This window comes from Anastrepha obliqua, chromosome 3, assembly GCF_027943255.1.
Source record: "Anastrepha obliqua isolate idAnaObli1 chromosome 3, idAnaObli1_1.0, whole genome shotgun sequence".
Classification (NCBI taxonomy): domain Eukaryota; kingdom Metazoa; phylum Arthropoda; class Insecta; order Diptera; family Tephritidae; genus Anastrepha; species Anastrepha obliqua.
The window spans coordinates 114562357-114583218 of record NC_072894.1 but is presented as its reverse complement, the minus strand read 5'-3'; the positions used below and the strand labels follow the sequence as shown (position 1 = coordinate 114583218).

Below are 20862 nucleotides of genomic sequence, written 5' to 3'. Positions count from 1 at the left end.
GGCTTATATATACATAACTCGCGTGTGAATGTATATGTGCAATATGCCTAAATTTTTTTTGCTGGAATGTTGGTACAACTGTCCTCTCTGGTGTCGCAGAGTTTGAGGGTGATCTGACAATTAGCTTGTTCTTGGCATTTAATTATATCAGTCAACCGCCTACCAATCGAGTCACACAAATAGTACTATTTGAGGTCAAACATTTGAAAAACTTGAAAACTGCTCAGATATCCGAGCGGCTGCAAAAGCGGCGGTACTTTGCTGTGGCTTCGCTTTCGCTCTGCGAAGACCTTCACAGCACTACAACATTCGAGTTGCATTTTTCCTCGTACTGCTACTACAATATATTGGACGCAAATCGACAGTACTGCTTCGTATTTTTGTTTTTCCTTTCACTTTGCTTTGTTATTAGGAGGCAGAGTCTTCACTTATGACGCCACCATGGAATCGGGAGTCGGAATCAGTCAAATCTCTATTTCCTTAAAATGGTGTTTTTCAGGCAGAAGTCTTTGCGATCCTGCAGACATGCAAAATGCTTAGAGAACTTGGCCACGTGGAAGATATTAACAATTTTCCGATAGTCAAGCAGCAATCAAGGCTCTGACCATGCCATGTTGTAGATCTAAACTGATCAACTCTTGTAGAGAGGAGATCAAATCAGAACTAAGTGGCCTAAAAGAGAGCCCACTTTGTATATTTTACTACGTAGACGCAATGTACACAAATCCTCATAAGTGGACTCGCATGCGAACTGCAGTGCTTGCCATCAAAACACCAGCGACTATTTCGAAAAAAACGACACACGCGCCGAGGCGCTTCAGATAAGCATTCCGACGTGACCAACTGCCAATTTGCTGATTTAAGTTACGTTAACCAATGAACTGGCAGTTACACGCGTAAAGCTCAACCAAACAGATCGCAACCAACGGGTAAAACGAACGAGCGGGGATATACACAGACGAGCAACTGTGCGAATGAAATCAAAATAAAAGTGATCGAAGTTAAAATATTTTGTTTAAAAACCGAAAGGATTTAGCTGAAATGATTTTACTTTTTACTTGGAGTTAAATAACAGTTATTCCTACAAAAAACAAAAATCGCTCAAATGGATCCCTCTGTGACACATAAAGATCAGTATGATTTACCGGCTAGTGGCCAGCCCAACACGCAGACGCATATCGAAGTGAGCGCTGTGTACGAGAAGGATGAGGAAAACTCCAGTCTCGATGAAATACTTCTACGAATTGGCCAATTTGGCCGCTTTCAGCTGATGATACTTTCGTTGATTTGCGTGGCGATGTTGTTCAGTGCGATGTTTTCGGTTACGTACGTCTTTACTGCGGGTACTGTTACACGCAGGTATGAATAAACGTAGAATAAACGACGCATAAGTTGAATATAGTAAAGTTGTAAATCAATATTGTAAAAATAAAGGTTGGTGAGTGGCTGCCATTCGGAAGTGCGTAGGTTCGATTCGCGTGCATGAAACACCAAAATGATAAAAACAAAGTTATTTTTCATAGCGGTAGCCCCTCGATAGGCAATGGCAAGCCTCCGAGTGTATTTCTGCCATTAAAAAGCTGCTCCGCCTTTCGGAGTCGGCTTAAAACTGTAGGTGCCTCCATTTGTGGAACAACATCAAGACGCACGCCACAAATAGGAGGAGGAAATCGCCCAAAAAGTGTGGGGAAAAAGAAATCCATTATTTTCTTGGTAGATGGCTGTTGTGATCGATATCTCGTAAAGTATGGTTCAAAGAGTTTAAAGTTTATGTTCATTGTCCAGATGACACTTCACACTAAAAAAATATTTAGCTGTTTTTTGTTTGTTCAATTCAGTTGTGAGTCAACAAAGAAAAAATTCGAAACATTTTAGAGCTAATATGGGTAATATCAACATAACTAAAAAAGTCCACAGGGGCACTCCACAGTTATCTTCACTCCTCTGGTTATGAGTTATTAGTAAAATCTTAATAAAACTTAATGGAGGTGGGATAAAAGTGGGCACGTACGCTGATGATGTGGTGTTAATGGCATCAGGAGTGTGTCCCAATACGATCAGTGGGATTATTCAAAGAGTGCTAGGCGAGCTCTCTAGGGCTACAGGCTGGGCCCTAAGTTTGAACGTTTACCCTACCAAATATTAACGGACACACCCTCTCACTTTCAACCAGTGCGAAGTACTTAGGGGTAATTCTGGACTCCAAACTTAGCTGGAAATTAAACATTAAAGAACGGGTAAGGAAATCAGAATTCGCTTTATATGCCTGTAAGCATATGCTAGGAAGAAGATGGGACCTTCAACCCAAGTATACATTATGTTTGTATAAGGTGGTTATACGACCAATTTTAACTTATGGCTCGATAGTTTGGTGGAAAGCTCAACATCAAATTACTTGGAAGAATACAACGATCAGCCTGTGTAATAACAGTCGGTGCAATCAGACGATATCCTAGGGAGGCCCTGAACGCTCTGACACACGTTATTCCGGTAGATCTACATATCAAGAAAATGGCAACAATGAATGCATTTAGGTTAAATGAAGCGGGTCGCTGAAAGGAAATAGCTCATGGTCATCCACTCTCTTTCCATCTAGAAAAGAATGGAATAAGAGATTCTCACTAAACAACACTTGACCCTACAGTCTATACAGATGGACTAATAGACTTAAAATTGAAAAATCTGTGGAAGCTTGTAGGCTACTAATCGCAGAGCCCTCTTTTAAGGGCAATATCGCTATTCTTTCCGATAGCCAAGCGGCAATCCAGGCACTGGGTTCGGCTACAACAACCTCTAAAGTGGTGGAACAAGGCAGGACTAGCCTTACCACCTTGAGCGAAAACCATAAAGTTACCTTAATCTCGGTCCCGGGACATCGGAGCATAGCAGGTAATGAAAAAGCGGATTAACTGGCAAGAAGGGGGCCTTCCATGAATAACACTCTTGCAGAATCGGTATTTACACCATTAGGTGCAGTCAAGAGTGCAATTTCCCTAAAATACCTCCGAATCGCAGATTGTAGATGGAAAGACCAGTCGAAATGCACAATTAGCTGAACGTTATGGCCCACCTACAACCTCAAGCAATCGTCAACATTGATAAACATGAAATGCCTGGAGACTAACGGCAGTCATAACTGGCTTTTGGTCTGTGGGAGAACAAGAAGCCAAAATGGCCATCCCTCACAACAGATACTATCAGAGTTGTAAACAACCGGAGAAAAAGAAACAATCTTCCATTTACTCAGCGAATGCCCTACCCTATGGAAGGACAGAAAGTTAACCCTGGGTAAACCGCTGTTCGAGAGTCTGGAACAGCTGTCTGGCTTAGTGTCAACAACCTGATAAAGTTACTGAACCGCACAGACTGGATATAGTCATGCTGTAAACAACTCGTAAACAAGTTGGTAATGAGGATGTGGCAACAAAATGGTGCGGAAGCGCTAGTTGGATTCTGGAAGAATCACCACCATTAACCAGAAACGGGCAAAATTGACCAGAATTTGCCAACAGAAAAAGTGTTGAGTTTCATCAAGGCAGCGCAAGGCCACACAGGTCTGTAGTGGCTCGCCAAAAGCTCCAGGAGCTTAGTTGGGAAGTTTTACTGCATCCACCATATAGCACGGACCTGGCAGCAAGCGATTACCACCTTTTTTATCACTACAAAACTTCCTGAGTGATAAGAAATTGAAAGTGAAAAAGATTGGGAAATTGAATTATACACAAAAACGGTGTATATTTCACCCAAATTGGACAATCCGAAACATTTTAAATAGTGGATATCTTTTTCCTTGGGACAAAACTCTATTTTTATTGCGGATGAAATATTCACGGGCCACAGACATAACACTGTCAGACATCGAAAGAAGTAAGAGTTTAGACGAAGGTATCGCTTGCTAGCAAGAGAAGGTGTTCAACACGCCCACCACCTGCTCGTCCTTGTAGCTGCGACAGAGGTCATTTAAGAGAACCGCCATACGCTTCCCATGAGTTCCCATTAGGTGATGATACCGAAAACTCTACTAATAAAAGAGCCGTAGAGATAGATGAGAGGACCAGTTTTGTTTTCTTCCATTTTAGGACGGATTCGGTCCAGTTACCTCACAAGAGTGGCACCGAGGTCCATCTATTGTTGGCCTGCGCAATGTAAATTAAAGTAATAAATAGAGATAAAATTTAACTTCTCTGAATTACGTGACTAACCTAAAGCACCTTCCACCGTTGTGTAAGTAGTAAATATAAACTAGTAGAAATTCTAAGAACGAGATTTTGGAATCTCGATATTTCTAAGTCTCGAAACTCTCGGTATTAGGAGATGTAAATTCGAGTATATATTTTTTTATTTGTTCAGGCTAAACTATACGAAACTTTCGAGTAAAACCTTTTTGAAAAAAGTTTTCATTAATACAAATTTCATTTCAACAGTTCCGTGAATACAAATATGATCTACCACTAGAGATTCCAATCGTGGGATTCCGTAACCCCGATATTTTTAAGTGCCGACAATCCCGGCATTAGTTGAAGTGAACTCCAATACACTTAATTCTCATTTTACACGAATTTCATTTAGCACGACTTACAATGAAAAAGTATTCTTTTTTTACTCGAATTGTTTTGTTTTAACACGATTTTCAATATTTTATGAATTTTTCTTAAAACACATAGAGCAAAAAGAGTGGGATTTTTCGACGCATGTACGTTTAAATTATACATATATGTTGGTGCCTGACTACCGTTCGGAGTTCAGTGAGAACTTAGGTTCGAATCTCGGTGAAACACCAAAATGGCAAACTTCCGAGTGTATTTCTGCCATGAAAAAGCTCCTCATAAAAATATCTGCCGTTCGGAGTCGGCTGGAACCTGAGGTCTCTCCATTTGTGGAACAACGTCAAGACGCACGCCATAAATAGGAGAAGAAGCTCCGTCAAACACCTATCAAAAGTGTGCGCTATAGATACCTATGAAATTAGACTTTTTCAATCCATTTCAAACGTTTGTTAACAAAAAATGGTTACAAATTTAATCTTTAAAATAATAGCCATCGCATTTTTCCCATCTCTCAGACAATTTGTGGATGCCGCGCCAAAAAATTTGGCCGTCTTCGGCCGCAAACCATTCATCGAGCTATTTTTTGGCTTCTTCGTGAGAATTGATGCGCTGCTCGGAAAGTGGCCACGCACTTGCGTGACAAATGATAATCGGAAGGCGCCAAGTCTGGTGAGTGAGCCGCATGCACCAGCGGTTCCCAATCGTACGTCTTCACCAATTCCCGGGTCGCTCTTTCGATGTGGCGGTGCATTGTCATGAAGAAAAATTACTTTGTGACGCCGGTCGGCATATTCTGGGCGTTTTCGGTGTATAGCGCTGTTCAAATCGGCCAATTGTCGTTGGTAGCGTGCACCCTCAACTGTTTCGCCTGGTTTTAATATCTCTTACCAAATCATACCACGCTGATCCCAGAAAACACACAGCATTGCCTTGCGGCCGAAGCGATTTGGTTTAGCCGTTGTTTTTTGCTCTTGGCCGGGCGGACCATACGATCGTTTACACTTGGAAATGGAGAAATACACCCATTTTTCATCACTCGTAACGATTCGATGCAAAAAAGACTTCCTTTTGAACCGGGAAAGTAGCATTTCACAAGTGGTTTTTCGGTTATCTTGCTGCTTTTCTACTGAACTGACTATGCGGCATCCATCTTCCGACCTTTAAAATCATGCCCATGTCTTTCAAACATTTGGAAATGGTTTTTTGGGTCACTCCCAACTGCTCTGCCATCACTTCTTGCGTTTAACCATCATCTTCATCTAACAATGCTTGCAATTCGGCGTCCTCAAACTTTTTCGGTGGCCGGCCCCGGTCCTCGTTCTCCACGCTAAAATCACCACTTCGGAATTTTTCAAACCACCTGAAGCACTGTGCTCTACTTGGAGCATATCCACCATAAGCTTCTATAAGCATTTGATGAGCTTGAGAAGCGTTTTCATTCAATTGATAACAGAAAATCAACGATGTCCGCAAATCGTAGTTTGAAGGCACGAAATTCGACATTTTTAAGAGCGACAAAAATGCATTGTTGCATCGCCTTGAAATTTTACTCTCTATTCTCGCTCGTCCATCGACGTCTAAAAAGTTTCACTTCAAAAAGTGTTTTTAAAATATTGATATATGCTCTTTCGTTTGATATTTTTATTAATATCATACATTGAATATAAGAGCCTGAAACTATTTTTTTAAATTTAATTGTTTGATGAGAAAATCAGAAACTGAGTATGCGGCAATATTATTATAGTAAAATAATATATTCTTTCTTATGCATATGAAATTATTTCTGTTTACCAAAAAAAAGGTGATTTTTCTCGCACAGTGTATGGAGTAGCAAAAAAAATTTACTTAACAGTAACTTTATACAATATTATTTTTTATTTATTGCATCCCAAAAAAGAAGTGATTTATATTAATTGGCGGCAGCTTAGCTGCAAGCCAATAATTTATAACAGGCACAAAATATTACAATTAAATGTATGTATATAAATATTATATAAAATAGTTAACAAATTTACAAAAAAGAAAAACGTTTACTGTAAACAGTTTCGGACTATATGACAAGAATTGAGAAAAGCTGCTTTCTGCATGCAAAAAATTAAAGATTCTGGAAGTCGAAGAGTTTTCACGTTCCCCAAGTCAGAATATTTGGATATTTTTTCTGCGTATGTTTTTTGCATGTTTTTGTTTAGAGGAACAGCAATCAGCGATCAATAAAATGTTTGGCATATTGTGGTGGCTTGTTGCATTTCTTAAAATTGTTCGGTCATAGTACAAAAGGTAGTTGGAGTCTTCTTGAACAGGTTCTGGGATGTATCGGAAGTTCCGCATTTAATGTCGAGAAACCATTTTCCCTTTAACTATTGAGATCTTTCTGCACTTATGAAGTCCAATAGCGTAGAGTTTCAAATCATCTACGTAAAAAAGGTGACTTAGCCGGAATCTTCCAAACTGTCCGTGCTTTAATACAAACCCATGTCCCATCTCATTCAGGATGTGTCTTAAGGGGTTCATGCTAAGAACAAACTAGAGTGGACTCAACGAGTCACCTTGAAAAATGCCATTTCGAATGTTTATTTCGGTCATTTTATTTTATGTTGTTTTATTTTTTATTTAATTTTTTTTTTATTTTATTTCATTTTATTTCATTTTATTTTATTTAATTTTTTTATATATTTTTTTTATTTTATTTTATTTTATTTTATTTTATTTTATTTTATTTTATTTTATTTTATTTTATTTTATTTTATTTTATTTTATTTTATTTTATTTTATTTTATTTTATTTTATTTTATTTTATTTTATTTTATTTTATTTTATTTTATTTTATTTTATTTTATTTTATTTTATTTTATTTTATTTTATTTTATTTTATTTTATTTTATTTTATTTTATTTTATTTTATTTTATTTTATTTTATTTTATTTTATTTTATTTGAGCTTAATCCGTCTCGGCTATTGCCGGAGATTACACATCCCGGATAAAATTGTCAAGGAATTGTGCTCTGGTGGAGCGTAGTCCAAGTTCTACGCCCATGCGATTGCTATTGCTTAAATATTTAAAACTCTACGAACTATTGCACATGTGTCCAGTATGGTCGACTTCTACATGTCTTTTAAGAGGTTTTGGCAGTCATACTTCTTCAAGCTTTTTATTCAATGCTTAGGCACTAATCCAGTGGACGATATAATATAATTATTGGAATTATATTCACTTCCCTCGCTTTGTACATCCGTTTAAGTTCTATTTATTTTATTTTATTTTATTTTTTATTTTTTTATTATTTTTTTTATTTTACTTGATTTGATTTAAAAGTTCGAATGAAACGCCCTTCACGACTATTTCGCTATTGAAATATGTATATTGATTTATGCCTGTTAGTAGAGGATATCCTCAAAATTTCAGGTTAAAAGGAAACTTTTCGCCAACTACCGCGACATCGAGGTTAACCACATGTCACTTATAACACAGTACTAATAGCAACTTCACGACTTAAATTGTGCATTTGCCACAAATGTTTATAACAACATTTAATACTCGTTTGTGAAGCAAACTTAATGAAATTACCAATTTTAATTTTAACTTTTACGCCAACCGCCGGTCGCTCTAATAAATAATTCATTTGGAGCTCAAATGCCTTGCCTAAGCAGCAACTGAAAAACGTACATAAGTTTCCTAGTATTATATAAGATATGTATGTAACATAAGCAAAAATAAATACGTTTTGTAAACTAATAAATTGTAATCTTCATTTCCTAAATTCACATTTTTCCAAAAGTAAAGCGGTATCTTCCAGTACTTGGCTGAGACGCTGCACTCAATATTACTCCCAATATGCATTTTGGAGCTTGTGCGTATGAGCTCATACTTTCATACTCTTATAGACATTTTTATATACGCTTGTGCTCACATAATCAAGTCATTTTATGTTTTTATAATATTTGCGATATTTTTCAAGCTAAATTATTTTCGTTAATATTTTATAAAATATGATACTTAAACTCAGTCTCAATCTGGTATCGCTAGGGACCAAAAGGTATATGCGCGGCTTAATGCCAGCCGGGTTAACCTAACCTAATCTGATAAAAAACTTAGTTCTTTGTATAGCAAAAGCCAAATTTGGTCCATAATTTAACAAATTTAAAAAAATGATCCAAACCTTTTAATCGGAATTTTTAAAAACTTCTGGTTATGCATTTTTATAACTCATTAATTTTTAGTACAATAAAGTACAAGTTCGAAGTCGCTCAAACATCGTGTTTGCAAGCTTTTGGACGCCTTTTATATTGAAGGAAATTTTCAACATCGCACGCAAAAAAAAATTATCAAAAATAAACGCGATTTTTCAGCAACGTAAAACCGGCACTTTGTTAAACTAAAATTGAATGTGCTATAAAACTGCATACCTAGAAATTTTCTAAAAACTCTGATTAAAAATTTAAATTATTTGTGCAATTTTTATGAATTTTGTACAAAGTTTTGAACTTTTAGTTATAAGGCTTTTGTTATACAAGAAAATATGTTTTTGATACAAAAATTAAGAAAAAAATTTAGCGTGAAAAATATTTGCAAATATTGTAAAAGGATGAAGTGACTTAAATAAGTGAGCACAAATGTAGGTGTGTATGTGTGTAAGTATATGCATTTATTTGCATAATAAGAACTTATCTTTTTAGCAACGATGACCAAGTGCAAATTGTAATTATTATGACTTTGTATGGCACTTGTCGACACACGTTTTCAAGTCGGGAACTGATGATAGGTAGTTTGACAAGTGCACTTTAAAAATAAATTGAATTATTAATAAAAGATAAAGGTGACGCACTGGTGTCTTCGCTGATTCGGTCTAAGCGACAATTTTGTTAGATTGTTAGATTGTTACCTGAATACTATAAATTACAATATAATCAACAAGAAAGCTGACATTTTAAATATGAAATAGAAAGCATGCGGGCTCAGCTGTTCGAGAATCTTTTGGTATCTGATAAGATAATATTCTTGCTGCAGAAATATTCAGAAATCCTCCAGCTACAAGTCATGTCATAAAGAAATTATTACTAGTGGCAAACAATGCGGTTACTCATACAAAAAATTCAAAGAAGTTGGAGAAATCTGTGAAGGCGAAGCGACGTTCTTTCAATAGTCGGTCCAATGTTGCCAGAGCGAATCGGATTTACAACAGATCAGAGACTGGCAATTCAGCAGCTTTCCACAAAATATTATAGAAGTTGTTACAATAAAAACAACCGCAAGCTCGTCTTGAACGACTGAAGAAAACAGAAGATTTGCTAATCACAAAACGTCGGTTGACCATTAAATATCACTTCGATACTGTTGATATTTCATTCAGATCATGCCAATGTATTTTGAAGGAGTTTTTGTTATATGCTGAAATCACGCAATTCTTTCAAAATGCAATAACTTACACTACACTGGTTCTTCGAGAGTATTTCGCTAAAAATTCCTCTAGCACCGTGTAATTTCTGATTATGCCGTAAGTTCATGAGGCCGCTCTGAGAAAATCATTTCGGCAAGCTTGAAGCTTGCTTTTAGCGAAACTGGCCAGGCGTTACCATAGACTCGAGGACAAACTATACTTCTGATGTAAATCAAATACACAGCTGGTACTCCACAATTAGCAGAGGGCTTCGAGCTATTCCTACTCTAGCGGTTGATGCAATGCCAAATGTAGTACCTATATACATAGCCGGCAAAGCTGCGGCTACACGTGCCGCAATCAGACTGAGAAGCTTAGGCTACAAGTTTTACCTCAATTACGCACACTCCAATATCCTTAAAAACTTTGGGGTTCATCCCTTTGACGACAGATCAATACGCATCCTTGCATAGTCCGAGTCCGCAACATTCTGCACTCATATCCCTTCAAGGGAAAGGTGGGCGGTGTCCAGTTTTAGGAGCAGAGCCTTTCGAACCTGTTCACGGATGGCTCAACATTGGGTGGAAGGATTGGTGGAGGAGTATTCTGCAAGGAGCTCCCCATCAGACTCAAGTCCAGGTTACCGGACCACTGCAGCGTATTCTAAGCAAAGCTAGGGGCAATTAAAGAAGCAGCTGATTGGCTTCTCACTTGCGTAATAACAGTCACGGAGGTTAATATCTACCGTGAAAGCAAAATGGCAATCAGGGTCGCTGCACTCTCGATTGTATCCAAATTCTTCGATATAAGTCTTATCTGCAACCGAAAGCCTCCGATGCTAGCGCTGAACTACTTTTAGTTTGTATAATAATTTTATTGTTATGTAAACCTTTATAAAATAAAAATAAAATAAAAAAGTGTTATCTGGGTGCCTGATCACAGACGCACTGCAGAACACTGCAAGGCAGATGAGCTGGCTACACAGGGACCTGTGAGGTAGTTAGGTGGGTCTCGCGTCAACTCAGCGAACGCTGGACAAGTACACAAACTTGTAAGGTCGCGAAATCTTTCTGGCGACGAGTGGGTCGGAGGCGCTCAAGCGGTCTCCTGATGTTAAAAAACTCTCAGCTCTCAAATTTCGTAGGTGCCCTTTCGGACATTAGCCGCGAGGTATACATGCTGTGAGGCTCGCCATTACTTCGAGTCCTTTTTGCGTCAGTGGCATGGTGAATGAGGTGGAATCATCTCATCACTTTCTCCCTAACTGCCCTTTCACAGAGCTAAAATTTAAGCATCTTGGCCTGCCGATATAATAGGCATTGATATTACAAACCTGATGAATTTTAGAAGTAGTACGAAGCGGCTAACATCGCCTTAAATCAAACATCGTTGAGTTGTCTTCACCAAATGCGCACAGCCCTCCCTCATTCCCTTCCTTTCTTTCCTGCTTTCTTATATCCTTCATAATGTTATCGAAAAGGATAAATTTTTAATATTCGTCCAAGTGTGCCCTCTCTATGGGCAACATTTCAACTTAACCTAACCAAACCTTAACTGAACATCCGCCATCACCATCTTCTATTTTTTCTAATGGCCCGGTAACAATTAGTTTGCAATAGGCTTAAGTATAGTTAAGAACGATTCAGTAAATAAATTCATGTATTAAGACACAGAAAGTAAAGTTGCGCAGTGCAGCAAAAGAAAAAATGTAACTTTATTGGTATTTTTTTGGAGCATAACTGCATGGAACTTACTCTTATCCGAGGGTATAATAAAACACCAGAGTGGATCTATACTTTAATATGATCTTCAGTACAATCGTACCTTAAAAAAGACTCCCAACAATGTTTGGATCCGAACATCAATTTCTTCTGTCGAAGTGCAAGTCTGAAATCAGTCTACGTTTAAGGGTCCGAGCTCGAAAATTTTGGGTATCTTCAAGAATTTTTTTTTACAATGAAAAAATTAAAAACAATATTTACATTTTTTAGGGTTTTTATTTAACTTCCTTTACATACAAAAATGAAAAAAAAATTAATTTTAATAATTTAAAAAATGGCGCTGAAATTGACATCCCGAAAAATTGGGCCTGGACGGTGTTGTCCAATTTGGATCTTCAATTTATCTGAAACACAGAAGTCAAAAAAAATTATTAATCAGTATGACTGCAACCGTGCCCCGTACTAGAATATAAAAAAAATTAAAAAAATGGCGACGTTTTGAATTTGACACTATAAAAGACGGTTTTTTTCGTTTTTTAATAAAACAAATACGAAATAGTTGAATTACTTTTGTGATTCTAGTGCGGGCGATAGCCATTGATGTTTTGAATAACTTATTAAAACTTCAGACAATTCGGTTGAATAGTTTTTTTGTGACAACACCAGGCCGAAAAAAGTCGTTTCGAGAAAAATGAGCTTAAAATTTTAGGTGCAGGAGCGCGCGGATCGCTCTCTACGTAGTTAATGGGCTGTAGAAGCTATAATATTGTGAATTTGCGCATGAAAATTTCACAGTATATTCTTAAGATACTATACCTTCGAAATATTTCTAGACCACCGAGCCCCTTAAGTCTAAGCTGGCGTAGGCACAACTTAGTTTGAACTACTTACCATAGATAATAAACAAATTAAATGCATACTTTTCTTTACCTTGAACATTTTTCAATTGGGTTGTGCTTAAAATAAGATTTTCCGCAGGTGTAAAGTTCCAGAATGTGACTCGCCCTCAAGCGCATACGAAGAGCCCTGGACCCAATTCACCATTCCAACAAAAAGTAACGGATTAGATCAATGTTATCGCTATGCGAGTAACTATACCACCAACCAAACACTCACCACCACTCCCGCCGATGAGTCACTAGGACTTTGCTATGCACACAATTTCGATAACAGCACGAAAGAACGATGTTCGGACAACGATTTCATATTTCGCGATAAGGAAGTGACGATTGCAAATGAGGTTTGTATCGGCTAGCGAAAGTTGTATATTATCATTTTGCCATTTCATCATATTTGCTTGAAAAAATAGTTCGGTATTTACTGCGGCGCTGAATGGAAATTAACGATGGTCGGCACATTTGGCAATGTAGGTCAATTTGTGGGTATACCCTTAGGGGGTTACGTCTCAGATCGGTAAGCTTCGTTGCGTTTGAATTTGATGTTATTCATTTTTCTATTTCCCAACAGCTTTGGCCGGCGCACGGCGCTCGTATTTGGCGGTTTCTTCAGCGGCATTTTGGGTCTCATACGCTCATTTTCACCCAACTACACTACATTTGTAATTTTCGAGTTTCTCGATAATATGGCATCGAGTCCGATGTACTCCACATGCTTCATTGTAGGCATTGAGTTGGTCGGTCCCAAGCGTCGTGTCGTCGCCTGCAGCATCGTCACCATTTTCTATGCTATCGGCGAGATTTTGTTAGCAGTTGTGGCAAAGTATTTTCAAAATTGGCGTCTCATATTGCGTATTATTTACACGCCCGCTGTAATATGCATTGGATTTATCTGGATATTACCCGAGAGTATACGTTGGCTGCTGAGTCAGGCTAAGGATGAGGAAGTCAAGAGCATACTGACGCGTGCAGCCAGAATAAATAAACGTCAACTTTCCGATAATTCGCTGGATAAATTGATTTTGGCAAATCGCGCGAAATTAGCAACAGCAACGGGTGGTAAATTTCCCATCAAGGAAGCATTCAAAAAATTAACTTGGCGCATCATAAATTGCTCCTTATGTTGGATTGTTATTGTGTTGGTCTACTATGGCATCAGTTTGAATGCGGTGCTCTTGGATGGTGACAAGTACAACAACTTTATGTTTATTGCGCTCGTGGAAATACCCGGATGCTTTTTGCCTTTTCTCATAATGGATCGTTATGGCCGGAGATATTCGCTATGCGGCACAATGTTGATAAGCGGAATTTGTTGTTTGACCACGACATTTCTACCGACTGGTAAGTGTTTCCTAAGCGCAATATAAAAACTGTGCTTATCAGCTATTCATCTAATTATTTTGTATTCGTATTTACAGATGCTTTTGGATGGCGCTTAACGCTCTTCCTAATTGGAAAATTTATGATTGCGACAGCCTTTCAAATATTATATTTCTTCACTTCGGAAATATTTCCAACAAATGTTCGCAACAGTTTGCTCTGTGTCTGTTCGATGGTTGGGCGTGTGGGTTCAATGTTGGCGCCACAAACGCCGTTACTGGTAAGTAGCGTAACAGTGCATTGTATTAGGTAACAGTCAGTTTACACCCGGTAGAGCTGGGGTTCGAAAGCTGCTTTGAGCATAAAAATCAAATGGTGGAAAATGGTTTTTTTTCTAACAACAGTCGCCCCTCAAGCAATGGCAAATCTCCGAGTGCATTTGAGCCATCAAAGAGCTCAATGTTAAAAAAACAAGCTACCGTTCGAGATTGACATAGAACTTTAGGTCCTAGTGGGTCATTAACAGAAGCTAGGCCAAACACCCAAATAAAGGATATTTACCCAACAAAAAACTCTACTGCAATTGAAGATGTATGATTCAGAGGTAGGCACTTCGACCTTAAGGTCTATTGTGGCCTAAAGCTATTAGAACTTAAAAACTTTGTTTATTACGAAAAATGTACATTTATGTTAAAAATAGAGAGAAAAGAAGTTTTCTGCACGAAAACTTCATAACACAAGACTTAGTTAATGATAGTTCGAGACTTAGTTAATTATATATACATATAATTGGCGCGTACACCCTTTTTGGGTGTTTGGCCGAGCTCCTCCTCCTATAGTTAATACTTTTGAGATTAAGTTAATTTTGAAATTTTGGTTGAGTTTTTTAAAGCGAAATATTTTTGGTTTTTGTGTTTAATATTTAAAATCTTTTTTAATGTTTTAGGATGAATTACAAAAACGTTTTTTCCGACAAATTTTGAAAAACAAAATAAAAAGGATATATTTTTTCAAAATAATTATATATAAAAACAAATTTAAGTACCAAAAATTATCTGTACCAAAATTTTCTACATTTAATAGATAACAAAATTATAAATTTTTTTCAAAAGTTTTTTTTAAGATAAATTACAAAATAGCTTTTTCCCAAAAAATTTTAAATTAAAAACGCATATTTTTTTTCAAAATATATAAAAAAAAAACTTTAAGTGTTAAAAAGCTCTGTACCAAAATTTTCAACCTTTGATAGGCCTTAAAATTATTAATTTTTTTCAAAATTTGTTTTAGGATATATTACATACAAAAAAAAAAACGTTTCCCCGAAAGTTTTGGAAAAAAAAATTGTTTTTTTTTAAATATATACAAAAATTTAAGTATTAAAAACCTCTGTACCAAAATTTTCAACATTTGATAGATCGCGAAATTATTAATTTTTTTTGTTTTTAATTTTGTTTTAGGATAAATTAGGAAGCTTCTGCCCAAAAATTTTCCAAAAAATTAAAAAAACATATTTTTTTCAATACATATACAAAAAATTTAAGTATTATTAAACTACTCAGACCCTCTGTGCCAAAATTTTCAACATTGATAGATCTCAAAATTTTTAATTTTTTTGTTTTTAATTTTGTTTTAAGATAAATTAGGAAGTCTTTCCCCAAAAAACTACTAAAAAATTAAAAAAGGATTTATTTTGCAAAATTTATAAAAAAAAATTTAAGTATTAAAAACATACTTTCAAACCCTCTGTACCAAAATTTTCAACTTTAATAGATCTCAAAATTATTATTTTATTATTATTTAAATTTTCCCCAAAAATTTTGGAAAAAAATATTTTTTTTTTGTTTTTCAAAATATATAAAAATAATTAGAGCACCAAAAATTATCTGTACCAGAACTTTTAGCCTTTAATAGACTTCAAATAAATCACAAAAAAAACCTATCCCCAAAAATTTTGGAAAAAATATTTAAAAGAATATATATATTTTTTTTCAAAATAATTAAAAAAATTAAAGTGTTAAAAAGCATACTTTAAAAACCACTGTACCAAAAATTTCAACATTTGATAGATCGCGAAATTATTTATTTTATTTCAAAATATATAAAAAATTCAAAAAACATTGGGAAAAAAATAAAATTTGGAAAAAAGACTTAAAAAATGACATTTTTTCAAAATATATAAAAATATTAGAGTACCGAAAGTTATCTGTACCAAAACTATTAACCTTTAATAGACCTCAAAACTTTTAATTTTTTTTTTTTTAAATTTGTTTTAGGATATGTTACAAAAAAGGTTGTTTTTTTTTCAAAATATATAAAAAAATTTAAGTGTTAAATAGCATACTTTAAAAGCCTCTGTATCAAAAATTTAAACATTTAATAGATCTCAAAATACATAACTTTCTTCAAAATTTGTTTCAACATTTTTTTCGTTTATTTCTTATTATATCTACTCAAGTCTAGAATTAAACCAGCAAAATGTACAATGTCCAGACTATTTGATCACTTCACCTGGAACCGGTCATTTGTAATACGGTCATTGCTGTTAACACAACTTTATCTGTTAGTAAATTTTTTTTTTTTTCTAAAGTACAGTTTACCAGTTTTTATACAAAAAATATTGCGTAGACTTGCGACTTCTAAATGAGATTTTTAACTGTATTTGATTAAACATAACTGTAGTAAGGCGCGGTGTAAGTAGGTTCTAAAATACATGAAGTGGAAATGAAGCAAGACAGCCCAAAGCGCAACTCGCAGTGTACTTAATTCAAAAGTCATTCATTTAGTAACAAAAATTATTAAAACTTTTGACGAAATAACTCAACATTTCAGTATAAGCCTTTTACGATTTCTAAATAATATATATTCACCATTGCTGCTATGTCCCAAGAGCCAAGGACCTATGGAAGGTTTGTTTAAATTGTACGACTTGCTCTCACAAAGCATACGATCAGTAGTCATAGAGCTCACTTGTGATGCCCTCTGATGATTACCCCGTCGTACTTAAAAATATGCTTAAATCATCTCAATATTTAAATGAACCCAATTAACACTTCAAGCACCCAATTAGCACTTTTCGCTTTCGATTTAAATCATCAATCACTTATTACTAGAGATGGCAAAAAAATAAAAAGAATCGATTAATTAATCGTATCATTAATTGCAGAAGTAAAATAATTGATTTGCAATTAATTGCAATTAATAAAAATTAATCGATTAATTATCGATTTATAAAATATAATGATAAAACAATTGAGACCCCTGTTTCAAAAAGCTGCGATAATGCATTAAAATAATTAAAAACAATTTACTTGAAAAAATTATTTTATTAATTCATTCATTCATTTAAACATATAATTTTATAAAGGAAACTTATGTGCGTTTACATACACAGTTATATGAATATTTTTTTCAAAAAGTTTAAAAAAATATTTGACAAAAATTGAAAATACTGTTGTGATTATTTTTTTACACATTTTACAAATTATTAATTCATCCCCTTATTTTTTATTTAGCCAAGTTTGTAGAAATAATAATTTTGACAACCGTTTAGTTGTCAGTCGTTTTCTTTTTAATGTTGCGGTGGATCCGGCCTTGGAGAACAACCGTTCCGCAGGCACTGATGTGCCAATCAAATGGCAATAATTTTTAGAGACTTCATAGAGCTTCGGATAAACTGTTTTCATGTCATCCCAAGCATCTACTACGCTCGATTTAAGTAGCAAATCTTGGGAGTTTAAATAAAAAGAGAGCTTGTCTTGAGGTTGCACATCGTCACATGCTCTCTTTTTTTTTTGTGCGCGAGAGTTTTGTGTGGAGCCCAGAAGTCAAAATCGTGTTCTGATTCCATCGATGACGCACTTGCTGTTTCCATATTGTCATCATTTTTGGTAATTTCCGCACGAATGTATCGTAATACCGACGCCAAAGCCACCGGATCCTTAAAATTAACCCTTTTAAACCTTGGATCCAAGATAGTGGATGCAGCTAAGGGAAAAGGCTATTCTATGGTGGCAAATCTTTTGTCAAACTGCTTTAAAATTTCTTGCTTCAGTTTTTGTGCTGCTGGTTGACATGGGTGAATTTTCGAAATTTGCTCATGACCGCAATGAACTAGTGGTATTATTTGGCTGAGAGTTCCATGTCATTCGGCACTTATCTGCACTGTCATGGCCTCCAAAGGTCTTAAAATTGTACATATTTCCATTAGTTCATCCTTCTCTTTTGACGTTATCATGGGCGGAGAATCCGGGTAATTCAACAAAATTTGGCTGACGTAGGCGCTAAGTTTGATGAACCGCTCGATCATATAATAGGTGGAATTCCAGCGATTATTTACATCTATTAAAAGTTTTAAAAATTTACCCTCTGGTACGCCAGCAGCTGCTTGCACCTTTCGCATGTCGTCATTGGCTTTAACGCTGCGTTTGAACCATATCACAATTGTTTTGCATATTAAAACAATGCCTTGTACAGCAGAAATATCTAATGAATTCGAACAAACCAAATTCAGCGTGTGGGCGAAACATGGAATATGACGATTTTTTCCGAATTTTTCATAGATTGTATTGACAATATTTCTTGCATTGTCTGTGACAACAGCCTTAACTTTATCTTCCTCAATATAAAATGTTTTCATTGCATCGGACAAAATCTCAGATATATGGGAAGCTGTATGGGACTCACTCAATTCATACACACCAATTGTTCCATTAAATGGCTTTGTTTCAAGCAACCCATGAACGGTTATTCCCAACATGCTTTTCATGTCTATATTAGACCATATATCAGTGGTCAGGGTTACACAATACACATTTGAAAGCAATGACACACATTTTTTTCCTTTTCATACAGTTTATCAATTTCAGCCTTTATCGTCTTCCTTGATGGGACTTTGTAAAGTGGGAAATTTTACTTCATAAAGTCTAAGAAGCCAGCTTCTTTAATAAAAGTTAAATTTTTTAGAATAAAATAATAGAACAATTAATGAACACAAAACATACCTTCGACAAAGGTAAACGGCAAATTATCTTTGACGATCATGTGCATGATTCCATGTGTAATTTTGTTGCTTTTTGTTCCGGAGGAATAGCTTCGAATGTTGGTGAATGCTTGTAAAATTAATGGCTGACTAGCGCTACTATTCGGCCTATCATCTGTGTTACCTTCGCATACATTTGTCATATCGACCACAGTATCCACACTATTTTCATCAATGGTTTCACTGTCATCGTCATTTGTTTTGGAATCAAGCTATAAAAAAATACATTACGCACTCATTCTTTGAAGGAAAACAACTATTTGATCTTACATTATACTGATCAACTTCAGCTGCATGTTTCAATTTCAAATGCTGGAACATGTTTGAAGTGTTGTTTGAAAATTTTAACTTTTTTTTGCAAAAATTACAAACAACCAGGTTGTTATTTTCTTTAATGAAATTTTTCCACGCTTTACTTTTGATGGGAGCCATTTTGAGTAATATAAGAATCTTAGTGATGAAAGAAATAACAAAGAAACAATGCTGCCACGCACATTATTTATTTTGCCAATTAATCGATTAAAATTGCAATTAATTGAAAGTAAGTCTACGATACAATTAAATCATTAATTGCTCAAAATTAATCGATTATTTCACTCTTTCCGATTCATCTTGCCATCACTACTTATTACTTAATTTCCAGTTTAAATTTATTAATACTGATATTAACGGTTTTTCCCCCTCTTTCCCAGGCTAAATATGACGAGAACGCTCCGGCAATATTATTTGCCATTTCCGCGATTACCAGCGGCATTTTGGCACTACTCTTTCCCGAAACGACAAATATTGTGCTGCCAACAACAATGCATGATGCACACAACATTGGGGTGAAACAACAGAAAAATAAAACAGAAGTGAATCCTAGTAATAATACAAATTCATGAAAATGTCGGCTATTTTATTTGAATTCTGACATTCTAGAGTAATTAAAATGTGATTTAAAAAGTCTAAAACTATTAAATTTTAACTAAGTACCACAAAAGTGATTTTTTACAATAGAATTCCGCGTATTCGTCATATGAAGGAGATGCACAAGAACGACAGGGAAAAAATGCTCAAAATCAAGGCAATTTTTTTAGCTGCTTGAAACTTGTATTTTAGTAGCCCAAAATTCAATGGACTTTAAACAAAATTTTTGTTTGATTTTTTTATAAAAGCGACATTAAGTTTCAAAACAAATTTTTGCATTTGGTGAAACGAAAAAATGGACCTAAAATTAAAAAACTTCGATATATTCTTCAGCACCACTATTATTATTATTACGGGGTGTGTTCAAAAAGTATCGCGAATTTTGTGTTTTTTCAAAAATTATTTATTTATTCATAAATATCTAGTCTGTCCGCTTCAAAGTAATCCCCATGAGATATTATGCACTTGTGCCAAGGTTTTTTCCAATCTTCGAAGCACTTCAAACAATCTTTTTTTTATCTTATTCAGCTCCTCCGACTTTATCTCGTCAATCGTAGCGTAGCGTCGTCCTTTCATGGGCCTCTTCAGTTTCGGGAACAAGAAAAAGTCACAGGGTGCCAGATCTGGGAATACGGTGGCAGTGGCATCATTAGTGTGTTGTTTTTGGCCAAAAAGTCGCGCACAAGCAACGATGTGTGAGCAGGGGCGTTATCGTGATGCAAGAGCCAAATTTTGTTCTTCCACAAATCCGTGCGTTTCTGGCGGATTGCTTCGCGCACATTGCGCATAACTTGCAGGTAATATTCCTCATTGACCGTTTTACCCTGTGGCAAGAACTCATAATGCACAATGCCCCTGCAATCGAAGAAAACGGTAAGCAAAACTTTCGTACGGCAGCTTCATTGAGATGATTGAGCTTTGTTTTCCACGTCATAACCAAAAACCCACGATTCGTCACCAGTTATGACCCTCTGGAGCAAATTTAGGATCGTCACGGACAGAGTCCAACATCTCATTAGCAATGTTCATGCGATGCTGCTTTTGGTCGAAATTGAG

General features: G+C 35.6%; 1 protein-coding gene across 1 annotated transcript; it reads left to right on the top strand.

The window, feature by feature from the left end:
* Positions 1-818: 818 nt before the first annotated feature.
* LOC129241032 (solute carrier family 22 member 3-like) lies at positions 819-19890 on the top strand. The gene is made up of 6 exons (XM_054877158.1): positions 819-1359; positions 12622-12883; positions 12953-13056; positions 13111-13880; positions 13958-14139; positions 19590-19890. Exons 1-6 carry the CDS (start codon positions 1106-1108, stop codon positions 19779-19781), a joined length of 1764 nt encoding a protein of 587 aa, XP_054733133.1. The 5' UTR covers positions 819-1105; the 3' UTR covers positions 19782-19890.
* The last annotated feature ends 972 nt before the right edge of the window (positions 19891-20862 follow it).